At 38.8% G+C, this 13,958-nt stretch overlaps 2 protein-coding genes across 4 annotated transcripts; both read left to right on the forward strand.

Moving 5' to 3' along the window:
• Window positions 1-18: 18 nt before the first annotated feature.
• On the forward strand, window positions 19-12,555 carry LOC135165430 (uncharacterized). Of its 3 annotated transcripts, XM_064126714.1 has the most exons (7): window positions 9,078-10,263; window positions 10,338-10,830; window positions 10,997-11,119; window positions 11,729-11,791; window positions 11,875-11,937; window positions 12,137-12,178; window positions 12,276-12,555. In XM_064126714.1, exons 2-7 carry the CDS (start codon window positions 10,783-10,785, stop codon window positions 12,345-12,347), a joined length of 411 nt encoding a protein of 136 aa, XP_063982784.1. In that variant the 5' UTR covers window positions 9,078-10,263; window positions 10,338-10,782; the 3' UTR covers window positions 12,348-12,555. The 3 variants fall into 3 exon arrangements, with proteins under 3 accessions (XP_063982781.1, XP_063982784.1, XP_063982783.1); XM_064126711.1 differs by lacking the exons at window positions 9,078-10,263; window positions 10,338-10,830 and adding an exon at window positions 19-1,152; XM_064126713.1 differs by having other exon boundaries at window positions 9,078-10,830.
• LOC135165431 (venom allergen 5-like) lies at window positions 2,743-7,539 on the forward strand. The gene is made up of 6 exons (XM_064126715.1): window positions 2,743-3,359; window positions 3,777-3,947; window positions 4,036-4,124; window positions 4,689-4,823; window positions 5,708-6,066; window positions 7,191-7,539. Exons 1-6 carry the CDS (start codon window positions 3,228-3,230, stop codon window positions 7,322-7,324), a joined length of 1,020 nt encoding a protein of 339 aa, XP_063982785.1. The 5' UTR covers window positions 2,743-3,227; the 3' UTR covers window positions 7,325-7,539.
• Window positions 12,556-13,958: the final 1,403 nt, after the last annotated feature.

Genomic DNA, 13,958 nt, shown 5'->3' on the forward strand with positions numbered 1-13,958 from the left:
GAGGGTGACAGAGGGTGGTAGAGAGGATAGGGGGAAATAAGGATGAACTTATGGAAAGTGGAAACTTAGAAATGTATTTTACCAGCCACGATTGCCATTTAGCAGAAGCTCAACTTTGCTTCCACGTCCATCCAACTTATTATTTTCAATTTTTTTCCCCCCCCTTCTGCGAACCGGGGAATTGATGAGATGAGATTTTTATAGCTTATGAAATTTTAAAATAATTAGGGGGAGTTTTGAGTGCAAAGTTACCGGGGACAAATGCCCTCTTTGAGGAGTTATTAAAGTTATTAGGGAAATACCGGGAGTTTCGGGAATTGTCAAGAGATTTTTTTTTATAATGGCAGATTATTCTTGGTGAATTTACAGACGGCTTCACTGGGTAGTCAGCTTATGAAGGGCTTCGAAAAGAAATTGAGAAGATTCTAATTAATTTCAAATGAAGATGAAAATCGGTAATTGACGAAGCAATTGTGCGATAGCTCGTGTCGACTTGAATTTAGACTTGTCCAACTACTTGAGTTTTTTATTGACAACTTGAATCACACGTGACTGGCCTACGTCTCATAAATAAATAAAAAATATGATACATTGGGGAAGAGCATCTAAACTTGCACACAATAACCTAAATAAATAAAACACCCGTTCGTAAAAAATAAAACCCCTAAACAATCGCCAACCCCCTCGGCTTTTTTTTTATTATATATGATTTATCGACAGATATATCCGAGAATAACGTTTCAGTACCTCAGGGGAAATTATCCCAAGATGGTAGAAAAGGAGGGAGGGGGGAGTGAAAATACCCGAATCGATACTTTTGCAAAGTATCTTTGTTATGCTCTCGTCTCACTACCTCCCAGACTGTGACTCTTCAATCAAGATTAATTACCGGGCTTCCGCAACCCCCTCCCTGCTCCCTTCCCCGCTCGCTTTACCCCCACCGACATTTTTAAAGTCGTGAAAATACTTGTACAAGGGAAATTATGACGAGACTGGTAGACGACAAGAGCAAGCAGACTTTCCAATTTCCAGAGTTACGTTAATTGGTTACTTGACGAGCGCCCACACTTCATATCCATGTATAATATCCCCTATATTATGTACACGCCGGTGGTGTATGTACGTGGATGGAGAACGTGGAGAACAGAACGGGTAAGTTTTGACGTGTCTCACACAAAATTTTTTTTTTCATTCGCGTGTTGGCGTAGAACTGATCTTCATCACTGTCAGGATTCATAAAAAAATTGTGTGATGTTATGAATTGTTTTTCGAGAGGGAGAGGTGGCAGAGGACATATTTTTGTGACTTTTTTTTATGCGAAATTGAATAGAATGGGATTTTTTTCATTAAAACTTGAAAAATTCAGCTTGATTACTTTCGAAATATGGAGGGAACCACAGAGATTTATTCTGAAATTTGTTGGTAAATATTATTTTGTGTATTTAATTAAATAACACACCTTATTGTGCTAATAAAAAAGTGAATTCTCTTTTTGGGACACGGTCCGTGATTTATCATTTCCACTGAGCATTAAAAAACGCAGGTTTTTGTCTATATTTCAAATATCACTCGTTTGAATAAAAAAAGTTGTAAATCATTTTTGCTGATTCATGTTTTTTTTATTTCTATCGTATATTTAATCAAAGGGCTCCATCACATTGAGTACATAAACTGCCAAATTCTGTTTATTGAATCACTATCAGGGTATCAATTTTTATTGCCGAGTTTAGACGCATGAATTCATCAACTCCTGAAGCGTTATCATCTCCCAAAAAAAATTCTGCCTGCGCCTTTCATAAAAAAAAAGCTCACAGTGCAGTCAGCTTGTCAATGTCAATGCTATACACGCGACTACCCGGAATTTAATATCCGACGTGAACTGATGTATTTCCGATTTGCTAGTCGGATGAGCTGAAAGTAAAAAGAATATTAACAACGAATACTGTTGATTCAGTGGAGTTTGAAGACTCTTAGTGGCTCCTGAACTCCCTTCACTCGAGTCATTGTACGACGTCCTCCTCTGCCTCCCCCTCCGCACAAAGAATTTATTCTCATTTTTTAAAGTCTCAACTCGCGATAACTTGGGACATGACTGTTGTTGCAATTGGGTCAGACTTGGAATTAATCAGAGCTTGGACAAGAATTAAACACAACTTGAGTAATTTCTGAGTCTTGAGGTACTTTAGACGATATTTAAATCATGTGTGAAATTACCTTTCCGAATTACTCTTATTCAACCCTTCGTTTGGACTCTGGAAACTTTAACTCACCCCTGGAACCGCATCAACGCCTCCGATGGGCACGCGACGACTCAGAAATTAAATATCCGAGGTAACCCGACATGTTTCCAGTTTACCAGTCATAGAAAATGGAACTGGAAAGCCAATGGGGTGAACGGGGTGGATGAATGCTTGACGAAAGCCGACGGGGCCCTTTCAAGACACCGGGTGAATGTGGTTTTCTCGTCTGTCTGTCTCGCTTCAGAGTGTCTCAAATATTGAAATGATACAGAGAAACGACAGGCCTGAGAGACGTGCAGGATATCAAGTGGGTGGTGGAATAGGTGGATGTCGAATCCGATGGTGAGAAGGGGATAAGAATATGACCCAGATCGTAGAATTCTCGTGTAACTAACTTTCTGAAACGTTTCGTAAGCGGGTGTTGAATGTTCACACACTGGTGTACCATGAGTGTAAGGGTACAAAGTGTTCGTGATGCTGGGAAATGAAATTTTGAGGTAATTTTTTTCCGAGTGTGGGGGATGTTTTTGGCATTTGCCGGGTAGTTTTGCCATTTAATTGGAGGTTTCAGAAGTTGAAGCGGCTAATTGAGGCGGAATTTTGGCTTGCGGGGAGTTGAAGCGCTTGATGGAGAACGGGATCCGGAAATAGTCCAGAAATTTATCTATTCCAAACTTTTTTTTCATAGACTAAACTTTCAGTCAATCTCGCTTCGACTAATATCTCATAATTAAGGGCAGATAGATTGGGCAATAATAATATTTTATTATTATTATTTTATGCATAATCACTTAAGAGGAAACTTCTTGATTCGTGATCAGACTGAATTTTTTTTCGGAAAATGAGGAGGCAATATCTTTTGACAAGTTTCCCTTGACAAATGCCGAGCGAGTTTGTTATTAATTGTGCATTGTCGGTTGTATCTCGGCGAATTTTCTTGACACTCCAACCTACCATTGCACGACAAATACACGACACTGGGTAGACATGAGTTACTCAACGACCCTATATTTCTTACTCCTGATGGCTAACACGAGTTATCATGTGTCAGCTGTGTACGAGGACGACTCCAGGCGTTACTGTCGGCTGTGCCAACGTCACACCATGTGTCTTTTTCCTGTAATGTATTCCCGTGATAAAAATAACCTAGCAATGAGATATTTACATTGAAATTTGCATTCACTCTGCCTTTATTTCCCCCATCACGAGGAAATTCAACTTAACTGAATTAATTCACTGAACATTGAACGTAAATATGAACAATAAAAATTATACAATCCACACCATTTATAATTAAATTGCCTCAACTATCTCGAATTAATTTTCCAGAAAACGATAGATCGGTTGAATTGCGAAATAAAATCAAAGAATCACATCATGAAATTTAATGTCTCCCATTTACTCATCACCAGAAGCTCTCAATTAACGGGCTCTTTAATAAATTAACGAGTGAACGCAGGATTTTCGAAAATTATAATCATCAACAGCAAAAACCTTGATTTCCCCAAATTGAATAAGTTCTTACCCCACCCCCAGTTTGACGACCCAAGCCACCGATGCCAGGACCTCGAGTGCGGCGATCTAGATCATTCCGAGATACAATCAATAGTACACGAGCACAATCTCCACCGGAATCACATAGCAAGTGGTCAAGAAACACGCGGCAAACCAGGCCCTCAACCACCAGCTCGTAGCATGATGGAACTTGTATCTCAACCCATCTCCCCTATCCTTTAATTCAACCCCAAAATTGCAATATCTAGTTCACTCACTCCTTCACTTATTTCCTTTCAAGTGTTGGGACGAGGAGCTCGCTGCACTTGCTAGAAAATGGGTACTACAGTGTGTTCCATTCCGCAAGGATGAATGCAGGGATGTTGGCAAGTATTTTGCCATTACGAATTTACCCATCTTCCTTCGTTCACTGTCGAAACAACTTCCGGCCGCCCTTTGAAAACATTTTCCGAGTCAAGCATCTGTTCAACTTGAATCAAGTGAAGCTCCATTTGATTCTGATCGAGAGCTCTACTTGAATCGAGCCATAAAATCTCGTGGAATTGAATCCAAAATTCTCCTTGAATTGAAATACGTGATTTCCTTGATCAAGTTACCGACACGACTTGATATTTTCATGGAATTTAACATGAAAGTCGATGAAATCTCTCTCAAAAGCGTCGATTTTGGACTTGACTCAATTTTAGGTACATGAAGTAATGGCTTGAAATTCAATTTCGTATTTTTTTTCTTTTATTCCCAACTATTCAGGGCTTTTCAATGCCAAAACGGTTCTCCGTTAATTAAATTGAAAATCAAACGTATCAATCAATATTTATGCCCTGAAAAATAGAAGCGAAGCCGGAAAAATTCAGTTTTTACCATTCAATTTGCTTCATCCCTTTCATCCATTCATTTATTTACTCAATCCACCACCCCCCTCCCTCTAGAAAGATTCAGTGTATGGCAGAACATTCACGTTTGGCCCATGGATGTGGTTGAAACGAGCACTAGTAGCCACCACCGCATTCCATTTCACATACAATCGTGGCTGGACGACGTTGAGAATTTCGATACCGCTGAAGTTGGGTAAAGATCGATTTTATTGAATTGCATCGTCGATTTCAACTTTATATGAGAAACTCCGGTGGTAGTCTATTGGTATACACACACTACTTCAACTCCTATGTATTTGCTCGGGTGTTCTTTGACGTTTTCTTCGCTTTTCACTTTTCTCCCCTTTATTTATTTTTATTTTCTTACTCTCTCACTGGAGCCGGGAGTTTATTCAGTTCTTCTGCATTTTGCCGGATGCACGTGGCATCATCCATCCCCTGGGGATTCCACTTGATTACATCTCGACCATTTCATTGAGTCCCGGGCTGTTTGATGGCGAAGTAAAACCATTACGCAAGAGTTCAAGGGGAGGCTGTCATCATTTTTATTATTATTCGATTCTTTCGAAGGGATTCATGACATATTTTTTTTTATCTGTTCAGAGTTTCAAAGAATTTATGACGAAAGAAAAAGCGTCGGTTAGTCGGAAACTTTTTTATACCGGAGAATAGACAGAAAAGTTGGATAAAAATTACCTGGAAAATAGTGGTAAATTTTACTGGGCGAAAGGTCATTATAAAACGGTATGGAACTCAGTAAAAAATCAATACCTGATGAGGATCACAGGGGGAGTCAGTTGTTGATTGGCAGTGGAACGATGGAATATTTAAAACTGTTAAAAATCCAACTCCATGTGAATGATAGAGTTATTTTTAGATCGAGAGAGAGTCAGTCAGTCCGTGAAGTTATTTTTATCACTGACATTGAATTTTTAAATTTAATTATCAAATGAAAAGCATTCGTCTTTGCATCAGTGTGAAAGCCCCAGCGGAAACCGCGAATGAATTGAAAAATGAAATTAAACAGATGCAATTAAAAGGCCCTATATATCATTCAAAGTATTAATTTACCCTCAGAATGGTGGACTTTTCGCGGGAGGATAGGGGCGGCTACATTGGAATTGCAACTGGAATGATAACCCGAGTGGGTTGTGGTCGGGCGTTGTACAGCGTTGAGATGGGGTACCAACACCACCAGGGGATGGGAAATTCACTGTCGCCGATGGTGAACGGCTTGGAGATGCAGGGAGTGAACAACAACTCAACTGCACCAAGTGCCAACGTACACTCGACTGATACCGGTAACCGACTCGAGGTTCTCGTCTGCAATTACGGACCTATCGATCGTACAACACCGGGGAATCTCTACGAGGATGGAATGCCCAGTAGCTGTCCCATGGGATTCCAAACTAGTCCGAGATATGAGAATTTGTGCTGTGAGTTACGTATTTTGTGTTCTTTCAACAGTTTACTATTTTTTGGTCGTAAATATCAATTTAATTTTCCTCACTTCTGGAAGTCAGTCGAAGTTCATTAATTTATTGGTAGATTTTCCTTATTTGCATTTATATTAAAATATAGAAACTCAATTGCAATTTACTTTGAGGTGATGTAAATTTGAAAAATTATTATTCTCTCAAATCCAACTTTTTATTGGTTGACTTTCGATCGAGGTTAAAAAACGTTATGTTGAGGGACAAATTAGAAATGAGAATACGAAATCATCAAGTGAGGAAAGTAATGACTGGACAGACAGATTTGATGGGACACATCATGAAGCCTTGAACGGAGACCGACGGGAACTGTGATTGAAATACCTCAGGTGCCGTTCAGGAACTCAATTAACAACCAATTTGATGCGTGAAAGGAACCTGCGTCACTCCATTAATTCCGCAAAAACGAATTTCCCCCTGACGATCACTTTGACAAAAAAAATTATTTAATCGCGAAAAAAATCCCGCTAATTTTGCAGGCTGTCCCTACAAATGGGCCCTTTTAATCTTCTCAACCCTCTTTGATGCAAATTCTCTCGCAGTGAAAATTATTACCTCGACTACTCTCGCACCGCCTCGATTTATCCCCAACAATGGACCGAATGAGAAAAGATGACAGAGTTCAATAAAGAAAAATTTAAAAGTTGAACTATCCACTCGGTCGTAGACTCCATCGTAAATAGTAGTAGAAACTTCGCTTCGTTCCAACGATCCTGGATAAATAGAAAACTTTGAACGCGTAATTCACCCCCTCGCTCAGCACCCTCTCGCCCAGCCCTGTGCAATTAGAACTTACGTACTGTTTGCCGTTGTTTGTATCACTCTATAACAAGTCAATTTGTTTCATTAAGGGATCCTTAATCTCCCAGATTTTTTCATTCCGACTTTCATCCCCTTGGCATCCCCTGGACTAATTAAACCTTTGGAAAAAAATCCTTAACCTCGTGACAAACAAATTTTTCCGAGCATCATCCCTTCCCGGATGTCATGGCAATCCCAACCCGCCCTCACCCCAAACCCTCCTCCCTCCACCAAAAGTCTCACCCTTTTCTTTCTATTATTTGCAGCTGCGACAGAGGAACAAGATGACGAACACTGGGAACCGAGTGTACGTAGTGCCAGCATGGGCCAGCATTGTGCGACATATCTACTTTTATTTGCACTTCACAGATCACTCGTAGATCTATTGTCTGAACGATAAAAATTTCACTGAAGATGGAAAACTCTTTGGGAATGCAACTGCTACCCGTGAGATTCACTTCGATCCGCTTTACTCGAGTTTTTTTTTATTCTTTTTAAGTGACGAAAATAAAGGAAAAATCGGTGGAAAAGAAATATATTCCCACGACAATTAGTAGCTTGCTTTTGTACTTGAGCGGCTTTGATGGATATAAACTCGCCTTGGAAGCTCGTCAATTTCATCTTTTTACATTTAGGGGAGATGAAAACTGTGGGGCTGTGAGAAGTTGATGCTCGTTTGAGGCCTGTTGTTGGATTTTCAAGAGGATAATATATTTTTTTTTAAAGAGATGGTGTTCTTTTCAACTGAAAGATTTTCTTCGTGTGATAGAGGACGACATTCACCTCTCTAAATAATTCTGAGACAGCCATTTTGTCTGGGGAAGGGGAGGAGGGGGCTTATGGGGCTTCCTAAGGAATTCTATAGAACTATTCTACAGCTATATCTAAATTTACTGTAGATTTTTTTACATATGCTATGGTAAAAACAATTTTCAACTGTTTTTATAAAACATTTCTATTGTTTTAAAGTGCAATTCTCTGGACAGAAGTCTATAGACTATAAAATCTATAGTGCATGGAACGACTTTCTAGAATTATGTGCCTATAAACGTTCTATAGAAATATCCTCTTGTCACTCACTTTTCCAGAACATTTATTGACATCATGTCATTTTTGCCTCTTCGACAGGCGTCAGAGTAATTAAAGATCATAAGGTTATACATTTTTGTGCTATAGATACTTCGTAGACTATTCATAAATTATGATTTCAAGTCACTGATATCTGGGTGAATCGTAAATTGACGGAATTTTTTTAGCAGAGATATATTTGTCTATCAAATGGGATCACTGTCGATCCCCATCACCAAGCAACAAGAATTTTAGAAATTCGGAGTGAAAGAATTTCCAGAACAACTTCACTAGTATATATTTCATGAAATGAAGAAGGACAATAGAAAGGGCCGGATGCAGACTGTTAAAATGGGGTCACTTAAACCCCCTGGCCTCCCTCATTCCAAACATTCCAAAACGGTTATTCTGCATCCAATCTCAATCCATCCCAGCAGAATTTAAAAATATTCCACCATTTTCTCGGCACTGTATATCTACCCTTCTGAATCACCTCGACCATCTCCTCAAATTTTTCCCCGAAAATACCAGTAAAAGGATACCTAGGGTTGTCCAATGTCTTCAAGTGGGTGGGAAATCGATCAGTCTCGAAGATGAAAACCCTTTCGGCTCTTTCACTCCTCTCTGTTTGTCCATCGTAGTACGTCAAGGGGAAATGATACTTCCCTTGAGGTCCTCTCACTGTCTAAAAGCTTTTCAAGAGTCATCCCTTCAGCCAGACAAAGTACATAAATAAAGCACAACTTCAAATCAAAGGGAGAAACTGCAATGAAAGATATTTCATTCAACTCTTTGCCACAAAGACCGGGAAAACAAAAAGATCAACCAGAAAAAAAAACACAGGGGATCATTATCATGTTTTTTAACGTCTCTTTGATCCACTAAATCATGGGTGAAATTAATTCTAGACGTTTTTTTATCGGGTGTGTCTGACCGGAGCTGGGCTGTATCTCCTTTACTTATAATTGGGACTTAATGCAGTGAGAAAAAAAAATTTTTTCTACTTAAAAAAAATAACCAAAGAAGAAAAATATAATGATTGCAGTCTGACTGGACATGTGGGCTACAGTAAAGTCCTGAAACGAATTTATAATTTACTTTAGATTCTATAGACAATAAAAACAGTCCTCGAGGTAAGCCAGTCTCTGTCAGCGGTTCACCAGACATCCCACCCTGACTGTCGTTTATGGAATTCACTTACAGCTGTAAAAAGTCGAAAAATCATGCATTTCATTGTCCCCCAGCTGAAATATCAAATTTTTGGTAAAACAATTCCTCTCCTCCCAACAAAAATCAAACCAACGAGGAAATATAATCGTTTCGCGATGATTGGACAGACGAGTCCGTCGAACAACGGAAGAAAAAAAGTTTTAAACCCTCAATAAAACGTACGAATGGATGCGTTCACCCTAGAGTACTTGCTGGCGTCACCGAGAGGTGGGGAAAGCGACACATTTTTTTGCAAGTGCAACAGCGGCACTGGGTAAAAGTAAAATGAGTCTGAAAAAGAAAAATCAAATGGCCACAAAGAACAGGACATTTAATTAAAAACCGGGGAGGCAAGCCACAGTTTGCTAAGAGGAGAAAATAGAACAGCCAGAAGTGGAAGGTAAAATAAAAATTCAGTGTTTTATCTGTGATGGAGGGGTGGAGTGGGGGCTGTTACTCTCGTGTGTTTTGCAACAATAAGTCTTGCTAAACGATGGAAAAAGTGGATGAATAAATAAATAAAGGGGTTAAATGACGGAAAAGAATGCATACGAAGAATGTATAACGTTTCAGAAAAATACATTAGGGAAAAGTAATTGTTCATTTTTCTTTCGAGTGCTATTCCAGATGAAAAATTAATCCACATTTTCCAGATATATAGAGGGACTGAATGATGCGTTAAACATTTTTTTTTTATTTAAAAAAAATTATATCCTATCAATTCATGACTTTTCAGTTCGCTTTTCCAACAATATAATTGGCGATCGCGTCATGGTACGTGTTGTCTCGGTTAAATTTGTAATTTGAGGTTTGCAAGGGGTGCATTCGCCCCACGATGGGCGGAGGGATGGGCCTGGGGATTTTTTTTTCAATGCACAAGGACGGGATAACCACAGAGACCATCGGGCCACAGGATGTAGCGCTAGAGCACCAAGTGATTGGATCTGCGGCTTTAACAACAGCTCATGCATTTTTATTGGATTTTAAATATTCAAAATCTCTTGATTCATTGACATTATGGATTTTACTCATCGCTTGTCCTTTAAACAATTAGCCCTCCAGGTACGTGTGTGCGTGTTTTTTTTAAGTATAAGTGCATCTGTGATCGACCCACATGTGGATTGAATTAATAACAGCTTGAATAACAAAATGGTGCAATAAAATGGAGCAATAAATGGAGCGAAGGAAATGGAATGAAAAATCGGGGAGAAAAAAGAATCGGTGGAAAATATAAATTGTTTACAATTTGTAACAGATATAAATTCCCAAGAATTTCATGCCAAACTCAATCCCACTCGATCGATTATGTATCGTCTGTCAAATATTTTCCATCACTTCCACCACCTGCTGTCAACTTCAGCCACCCACTCTTACACGTCACCCCCATCACTGGAAATTGACGTGTCCTCTACATAAATAAAACAATCACGGCCACTATGAATGATTGAGTGCACGAGACCGTAAATATTTTAACAAAAAAAAATTTGAACAGTAAAAAATATAATAGCTGTGTAATAAAGAGAAATGACAAAAATTGTGGAATAAAAAAAACTGAAAAATCGAGGGAGTGAATTCAGGGATATGGATGTGGTCAGACAGAAGTATTACTCGAATTATTTTCACAGAGTTGTGAGTAAAAAGAATTAAAGAAAAAAATTTTTCATTAAATTTCCTATTTGTTGAAAATTTATTTAGAAAATTACCGGATTATTAAACGGTAAATTTGATTGTGGAATATTTTTTTGTTGCTTCCTCGGTTTATGCAGCTGTTTTTTATTTATTATTTTCATTGCAGATTTGGCGATTCATAATTGCAGATGGTGAATTAAGGTCGATTCTGCAAATAGGGCGACAGTGCGGTTTCGTTACATTTTTCATGGGCGTTTTGATCCTCGTCACGTTGGCTTGCTCAGTGATGGTAAATTATGGACTCGTTGGTATTTCCATGTTATTCAAAATGTTTGATAAAACATTTTTCCGTCCGACGTGCGAAAAATTTTTTATCAAACAATCGGTTGGAGAAAATTTACTCTTTTTCCTCCGGTAATTTGATGTACCCAGAGGCGTCTCCATTTATCAAATAAATCCCAATAAATTGTATTCGGACTTTTATGCACCACAATAATCGGAATTGAATGCAAAATATTTCGAAAACAAATGAAGCCCGGGGCTATGGGGGATTAACTAAATATGGACGAACGATACTTATATAGTAAATTCGTCAGAAATTTATTGAAAAACATCAACGAACCAAAAATAATATTCATTTTTCTTTCCCCATACGATTTTAATCCTTCCCGATGAGTTAGAATTCAAAATCGAGCCAGAATAAGCAATACTTTTAATTAATTTAATAATTATTAAATTTAATGAACTCCACGACGAACCTTTCTATTGAATAACTCAAGAAAAATATTAATCCAGTGACACCTAATTCTCATTTATTGATTAATTTACGAGGTCGATAATTATTTCTTAAACTAAACAAATTAAAAATCGCATTTGGCAAAAATCCTCAATTTTCCAGAGCACAAAGATCGCCAAGTCGAATGAAATGCTGTGTCGTTCGCTGCAGAATCAAGTAAATGAGGTAAATAATTCCATTTTTTTTTATCCTCTCTCTTTTTCCCTCCCTAAATAAACATGCACACAGGCCATTTGGGATCGTTGCAGAAATTGCCGAGGAAGCGTAGTATTTTGAGGGTGAAGCCAGCATACAATTGCATTCACGAACACGTAAGTCCACGTCTTACGGCCCAACTCAATTGTACTCCACGCCCTTTCTTCATTCCTCTCCCTCTCCCTCTCTCGCTCCCTACCCCCTTCACGGTGGATGAAATATGCCGGGGTGAGACAACAGTCTTTCAAGAATGGGAGGAGAGAAATAAAGAAGAAAGCAACGTAAAAAGTTTAACCGAGACCCTTAATTTTTCAGCTGCAGAAGACCTTCGTAACTCTGGAAAAAATTAAGCAAACCGTGAGTATTTACCTCATGATCTCCGGGATTTATAATATTTTTAATGCCCTTTTCCCTCGGTCCTTTCATTTTTTTACTGGAGATTTTGCCTCATTAGGTGCACAAAGAGTCGCTAGAGATCGACATGATGAAGAGCAAAATATCCTGCATGACAAAGCTCATGAGTTGAATGCAATTATCGCGGATCTGTAGAAGAGAAATGTGTGCGTGGGAGATTAAACTTCGTTGGAAGTGGAGTTGAAAAAGAATGTAATCATGACGCCATTATGACCGTCTCAATTATCGTATACGTCAACCATCGGCAATAATTCCCGGATGATGAGAGAGTAATGTGGTTTTGTCGGTTCAATTAAAAAAAAATATTGCAAAAATGTCAATTGGTAGATCTCAAAAATTTTTTTTCTTCTAAGTGTATAATCTGCACTGCATTAAGCAGATACTGCTTTGAATTCGTTATGAAGTCGTTGCCTTGATGTCGGTATTTTCAACGATTCCCTACACTCCCCAGTAAATAGAGTATATCAAATTGCAAAAAGTTATGACGTGACACACAGCAATGACGTCTTCCCTTTGTTATTTTCTATTTTCATGTCTTTACTTAGAAAAAAATCTCTTGCATTGGGTCAGGTGCTGCCGGATAGTTTACATCCATTCATAGTGATCACATAATTAAACATAATTTTAATAGTAAAAAAAACCTTTTTTCTCCAAGAAAACAGTTCGAATTTGAACAGTAAATTCTCGATTTTCGACGACAATCCTTCCTCCCCCCCAAAAAAATCCAATTACCGGAAAAAAAAATTGTTTATCCCCTCTGCCAGTACTACACACCACTCCCGAACTCCTCGAAAAAAAAAAAACAATCCACCCCAACTGAAAAAAGAAAAGGGTAGAGAAGACAGAACGCGATAATTTTTATCTCAATGGAAAACACCGTTTTCCACGAGAGGTCCGTTAACGAGCGCTAATAACCCATGGCCTCCCGCTGTTCCCGCCCACCCCCCCTGGCCCCCCTCCCTTTAAACTGAAAAATACAACGAAAAGTTAAACGGGTGAGGGGGGTGCAATGGGGGCGGAGGGCGAGGGAGAACGAGCGCGCCACTTTGAAGCATCGGCTCGTTAGCGCGGGCAATTCTTTTCGAATGGTGCAGCCTGGATGAGATGGGGCTTTTAAAATGCAAACGAATTTTTCGCCCTGGCCGCAGTCATGAAAGGGTGGAGAGAAAAAAAAAAGAATTGGAAGAGAAAAAATGGAATAAGAGAAAGGGGAATGGTGCGGCTGATCATTGAGTTCCGTTACCACTTCCGGTGGCACTATCTTGATGGGAATTAAGTGGAAAGGTCAAGTGGAGTATCCAGAGATGGTGGCGGCGGTGATGAAATTGGGAGTTGGAAGTCAAAATTGCTCATTTGATTTTACCTTATTTTATTGAGGTAATTTGGGAACTAGGGATTGTGGTGATTTTTAGGGAAATTTTTTTACATCATTTCTCGCTCTTCTGGTAATGGAAAAAAATTTGAAAAAAATGTGCAAAACTAAACGAGTAATTCTAGATCAACTTCAATTCCCGTTAGTTATTCCCTTGAATTGAATAAAGAGGACATTGACAAAACCCTAGTCTCATTTGACCATGAAATGCAATTTTTTAAACGTCACGTGTTGGGAAAAAAAAATCGTAACTCCTCCATAAACGATAACCCCCTGAATTCAAATCCTCAAAGCACAACCCCCTTAAAAACAACTCCATAATTCATGTAATAACCCACACCTCAATAGCCC

The sequence above is a fragment of the Diachasmimorpha longicaudata genome, chromosome 8 (assembly GCF_034640455.1).
Source record: "Diachasmimorpha longicaudata isolate KC_UGA_2023 chromosome 8, iyDiaLong2, whole genome shotgun sequence".
Lineage (NCBI taxonomy): Eukaryota > Metazoa > Arthropoda > Insecta > Hymenoptera > Braconidae > Diachasmimorpha > Diachasmimorpha longicaudata.